Consider the following 6038-nt stretch of genomic DNA (forward strand, 5'->3'; position numbering starts at 1 on the left):
AGCATTCCATGTGAGGGTAAAGCCAAATTGTTTCCTGTTGTTAATTCCAAAAACTCAAATTACATTTAACATAATTCAATAAGTTTCCTCTTTCTAAAACACTTTAGGATACACACTTCACCCATTATAATAACATAAAAAGAAAATCATTACAAGAAATGATGCCAAAGCTCATGTACATGAGGAAATGCAGACCCATTCAAAGTGCATCAAATATGGTTCCACGCCTCTGCAAAGTTGCATCAAAAATATACATTCCACCATTATAATACTACAAGAAAAAGAATTCTGACATTAAACGGTGCCAGGGCTGCAGTGTGTAAGGAAAAGCAGACTCTGTGTCTGCTTCGATGTAGACGGGTTGGGTGAATAGACTGCAGTGTGCACGGCTCCTGTTTCTGTGCTGCATCATTGCCGCGGCTCGACTTGACGACTTGACAATCCTGAAGGATTGTGTACTACAGAGAGACAACCTGCACCGAAAGCCACTCCGCAGAGACTTCTCGACCATGCCAGCCAGTGTTTACGTTTGAGCCAATGCAGCGGCTTGAGTTTGTTGTTCCATAATGTAATGATATGACTGGCCAGAGTTGAAATGACTGGCTGACTGGTTGTAGGTTTTGTTATGGAGTAATATACCATGGTCTTTGTTAAAGTGTTAAGTCATGCTGTGAGGGTGTGTGTGTGTAGTCTACTCTAGCCAATACCTAACAGCCATGGGACATGGAAATGTCACAGTGCTATGTCATGTTGAACCCAAAGGAGAATACCTTTCAAAAGTCTGCAAGCATTCAAAAATAAGAAAATACATGAACTAAAGTTGGAAGCAATTCAGTCAAAACAATATGGTTCACCAACCTCAGGAATTGTTCAATGAAAATGGTGATACTTCAAGTCAAAGAAGGAAAACTAACGTAGATACATTTTAACAACACTATTTATTCATACACTTATGTGGACATAAGTTGAGATCAATCACTCACACTAAAGAATAGCTGAAGATAAAACCAATAAACTTTCCTCAGATAATAATTGAAAGATCATCCTGCTAACCAGAATCTAAATAGTAATACACACACGAGGGGTGACTCCACTTGGACTGTTTCGGGCTTAGATGGCAGACGTGTTGATTTGATTGAAGAGCTTATGCTTGATGACTTGAGACATCAGACCATGGATCGCCTCAATTGTCGTCTTGCAGCTAGAATAGCCAGAAAAAAATGAGGAAAGTTCAGTTTCGCTCTGGACATGAAGAGGTGATACGGACGTCCTATCCATCAACAGACAGGTCAGATAAACAAACAGATAGGTGTTGCATTCACGGGAGAAAAACTCAATAAACCACAACCATTGTATAAATAATAAGCAGACCTTGAATAGGTAGGTAGGACAACTCTACCTGCTAAAACAAGTAACTAAGTATTCCCATTGCATCTATACACAAATAATGTGTGATCAAAATGGTTACAAAACATAGTAACAATACAGATATTCTATAACTTAGAGTAGTACATAGCGTAGGCCTAAGCAGACCAGAGATTTCCATTTTCCATTGATCGTGTTCATCAGAAAGGCAAAAATGTTCCCAGATCACTATTCCTACTCTGAGAAGCTTTGTGAATACGGACCAATGATTCTATTATGGGGTAGGAATAATTTGTTTCTCTGTGTCAGTTGAATATTTAAATGGTGTGTTTAACAGCGACTCAAATTGGTTTACAGTTGTCAATAATATCAGTAAAAATCTTTATTGTAACAGTACATAGGGCATTATCAACAATCCAATCCAGTCTGTCAATGCTGCAAAACATGAACAAACATACAGTGGTATGGTGCCATGCCAATTTTAGAGATCAATGCATTAAATCATTCACTAAATAAGCTCTAGGCCTGGAAGCCAAATAAATGCAGAATAAACAAGATCTAAATTAGATAGATAACAGGAGTGGAGGAGCGTTGCTGTACCTGTCTCGTGTTGCTTTGGCCAGTTTGTCCTCGGACTTCCTGTCGTGTGTGTCCAGGCCCAGCATGAAGCTTCCTCTTCCAAGCTGAGCCTCCGACTGCTCCAGTTTCTCAGACAGGTCAAACACCTGGCCCGTGGTGTACTCTGAATTCTGGGGAGGACACACGCATGGATTATGTACCAATATGTTATATTGTCATGTACCATGATCAGACGAAAGCATATCCACGTATTGTGATTAAGTTAATCAAAGTATGTGGAAGCAGTAGCCTATATACCCATGTGTGGGCTTTCTTTCTTTCATTCATTCTTTCTTTACACACACACACACAATGTTCATGCACAATTTCACCACCACCCTATTTTCTTCACCACTACTGAGACATTCTATTAAACAGTTACAATATGTTGAACTTGTTAATGGATTAAATGGCTTGTCAAGTCGCGGTGAAAGGGGTTCGGTGAAAAGGTTTGCCTAAGGTGAGGCCTTGTGTTCCATGGAGCAGGTAATTAGGAGACAATGATAGGGAGCCAGACTGTGGTGACAGTGTAGTGACTGACAAAGCCCTTCGCCAATGGACCAGTCAACTCCTGACAACTAGTCAATCCATCTTCATCCAGAATGACCAGAGTCCACTGTTTGGATAGTCTGCTGCCTTTAGAGACTGTTTAGCATCCACAATGGGAATTCACTGGGGGCTTTCAATCTCTAGAAAGTATTGGCAACAAGGGAGATGATCCACGGTGAACCACAGCAGCATCTATATCACCACATCTCCAACACATAGATATTTTGTTTAAAGATTAACATGGTGGCCTCAGTCATATTAATTAACCTATGCTTGTAAATCTGTACAAGTGACCTTTTGGAAAATAGAAGATCCCCCCGGGCCATATAAAATGATTATAATAATGGTATAAATAAAGAAAGGGATTGTCATTAATATGTAAGAATCACACATCATATATTTTGGCTGCTACTTGACTCGGCATAGTATGGTTACATATCTATTTGTAAACAAAAGGGTTTCACAAATGTAGCATTGCTTGATTTAGAGTTAAATTCAAAACCCTTACCGTCAGAAGACTTGAAGAGCTCAGAGTGTTGACCCAGTATTTATTCCAGAGGAGCTCCAGTAATTTTCGATCCAGGGAAGACTTGAAATAAGTCACCTCCAAGGCATAATACCTAAACAAACAAAACCCCATGGCACTTAGTGAATAAATAAACAATGTAAATTAAATTAAGAAAATACTACATTTTTATTTAATAATGATAATAATCCCCAGTTTACAATTGCGTCATTCATCCCCCTCGTCTCCCCTGTAACTATTCCCCGGGTCGTTGCTGCAAATGAGAATGTGTTCTCAGTCAACTTACTTGGTAAAATATCGGATAAATAAAAAACAAGAATAAATACAATTATTTACCACAGCATTATTAAGGGATTATTACATCATAATGACTTGAATTTGTGTTATAGGCTACATCAACCCTAAAATAAATAAATAAAATATATATATATGAAGTATCTTGTCAAGTTTACTTAGACAATTTGCAAGATGATACTAAATATTATATGTTTGCCTCAAGTATAAACGTCCAAGATGAAAACTCACTGTTTGCAGTGCACGCCGAAGTCTTCGATCTTGTTCAGGGGAATGGTCTGATATTCAGAGGGTCCCTCATCAGGAGGTTTGTAACCCTGAAAAACAACACAAACACACAATTATTAGACTCATGATATCTGAAAATGTATATTTAATGAGAGGAAATGTAGTCTTAAAATATTTGCACAGTTCGATAGTGAGAGACAGCCAACTACTAATTAACTACTAATAAACACATTTTACAAAATGAATAATTAACTAAATGTTGACAATGAATCATAATAGTATTACTTATAGATACAACAAAATCTTTAAAATAAATATTCCAATTGGCATGCTAAATATAGCAAATATATTTATGAGCGATAAATGAGACCAAAATGCTGAATTTGCAGTAATTGTGTTCCTAACTTATCTAATACCACATGTAACACGGATAAACACTGGAATAATGCAAGAAACGCATTTTACTCCTTACCTTGGGGTATGTTCTGAAGGCGCCAAGATTGACTTTCCCTGCAGATATGGTGCGAGTGGGGTCGATCTGGGAGGGAGAGATATACAGTAGAACAGGAAAATGTTTTCAGAGGTCAGACAGTCTCTAGAGACCACTCCAAGCCGGCCACCAGGAGTGATGTTTTCTTCTCAACTACTGCTGCCAGTGTAGTCAAAGAACACACTTAATTATCCTATGCCCTTGGCACTTCAGCCCTGCAAAACCAATCAAGTGTAAATAGCATCTACAGTTACAAAAGCCAAATATGTGCCGTGCTCATGGTGGACTACTACCATACATCATCAACCACTAAAGGGATGCCTAAACCTGATTGCACCCCTCTCAGTTACACATGTATAACCTTGCACCCACAAATTCAAAAGGAAAACCAAAGTAGTGTATTTAGGAAGCAGTCTAATAAAAGACAAATGGACATTTTAACATGTGTATTTTGGGGGTATTGCGTTATGAGCTGAAGTTGGGGCAGATCTTTCACTGTACTCACCACCACCGCCACAAAGGGCTCCTGAAACTGCTGGTTGAGCATCTGAGTGCTGACATCTATACCTGACAACCAGCAGCCGTAACCTGGGTGACTGTGGTACCAGCCAATAGCGTTCTCCAGCCGACCAACCTGACAGTTCACAAACGGCAAAGAATCAGTATCAATACAATAAAGAGATAGTGTCCAATATGTAACCATTGTGATAAACCATGACAAGCACAGTTCTCACTAAAATGTCATGTGTTTTGATCCATCCTTTTATGCAACATTAAGGACCAAAATCTCATTCCAAGAGTCAGTCATTTTACCTGTTTGGCATTCTCAATGTAGGCAGCCATGTATTCATAAGCCGCAGCCTGGGCGTTGACCCGCGTCTCTGTGCCCTCCACGGGTAAGGCAAAGCTGTCCATGATGTTCATGGTCTCCCCGTCCACTTTCCCAAGCATCAGACCCATCACCTCGAGGTTGCCCCCGGACCTGGCGTGCATCACCATCTTCAGCAGCGCCAGAGCAGATATCTGGCAGTATTTGAAGTAATGATGACTATAGGACAAAAATAATATTGGTGTGAATTATGTTCAGGGAATTAATATGGCATTCACTAACTAGCTTGCAATGCAGGGAGAATTCCCATTGTTGACATGCTAACTTCAGATAGTAACGTTAGCTAGCTGGCCAAGCCAACACAGCCAAACAAGGAACTAGCAAGCAGTTGCAAATAAAACAAATGACAATCTATAATTTATCAAATATATACTTACTCCTTTGTCCATGGCTTCGCAGCAAGGATTTCCTGTTGTTGTTTTTTGTCATATTTATATATTTCATCTATGCTCTGAACTTCCTGCATACTGTTTTGTAGCTCCCATGTTTTCTGTGCCATGCTACTCCCTGCCATGTTGACAACCTAGTCTCACTACCTCTCTAAAATATAACGTAATACTAGAAAGAAAACTAGTGCGCTATCAAACGTGGAATATTTCAAAAACCTGTAATAATAACATAATCTCAAAGCAGTAGCCCTTGCTCATCCATTCGTTCAGGGAGCCATGACACTGGACTGTACCATGCTATGAGGAAGGGGGACATACACGTTTTAAAAAAATCTAAAATAAAAAGTGGTTTTTGTTCAGTTAATGAGTATACGCATAAAATCATCGAATTAATTCAGATATGCATGTCCCAAACAAATACACTTATGCTTGTATTCATCAACAGCCACGAAACACCAATTAACGTGATGGTTTAGTCCAAATAACACAGACGATGTGATAGAAATGGTAATACTGACATCTTCTGGGGGAATATGTGAATGCTTTTCACTTATTTCTTATTTTGAAACGAAGTCAGCTAACTTAGCGCTCTGTTACCTGGTAAAATAATGGTAAATAAAATACTATTCCATTTTTTGAAAACTGCTAAATGGCTTGTGATTTAAAGCAGCCACGTTTCTGTTGTCTTCC

The 6038-nt window shown here is 39.0% G+C and overlaps 1 protein-coding gene across 1 annotated transcript; it reads right to left on the minus strand.

Moving 5' to 3' along the window:
* Positions 1 to 919: 919 nt before the first annotated feature.
* On the minus strand, positions 920 to 5801 carry LOC110489696 (COP9 signalosome complex subunit 5). Its single transcript, XM_021562464.3, has 8 exons — positions 5337 to 5801; positions 4884 to 5118; positions 4576 to 4704; positions 4053 to 4118; positions 3584 to 3669; positions 3041 to 3152; positions 1966 to 2114; positions 920 to 1201 (listed from the first exon to the last, which is right to left on the minus strand). Exons 1-8 carry the CDS (start codon positions 5471 to 5473, stop codon positions 1111 to 1113), a joined length of 1005 nt encoding a protein of 334 aa, XP_021418139.1. The 5' UTR covers positions 5474 to 5801; the 3' UTR covers positions 920 to 1110.
* Between the last annotated feature and the right edge of the window lie 237 nt (positions 5802 to 6038).

The sequence above is a fragment of the Oncorhynchus mykiss genome, chromosome 15 (genome assembly GCF_057628025.1).
Source record: "Oncorhynchus mykiss isolate SJ-2025 chromosome 15, ASM5762802v1, whole genome shotgun sequence".
Taxonomy (NCBI): domain Eukaryota; kingdom Metazoa; phylum Chordata; class Actinopteri; order Salmoniformes; family Salmonidae; genus Oncorhynchus; species Oncorhynchus mykiss.

Bases quoted from the DNA above. Each gene is read 5' to 3' on its own strand.
- LOC110489696 (XM_021562464.3), bottom strand. From the start codon at position 5,473: ATGGCAGGGAGTAGCATGGCACAGAAAACATGGGAGCTACAAAACAGT. The intron at 3,153-3,583 runs GTGAGTTTTCAT...TTGTTTGTTTAG, and splicing joins TTCGGCGTGCACTGCAAACA to GTATTATGCCTTGGAGGTGA. The intron at 2,115-3,040 runs GTAAGGGTTTTG...TGTCCTCCCCAG, and splicing joins GCTCTTCAAGTCTTCTGACG to AATTCAGAGTACACCACGGG.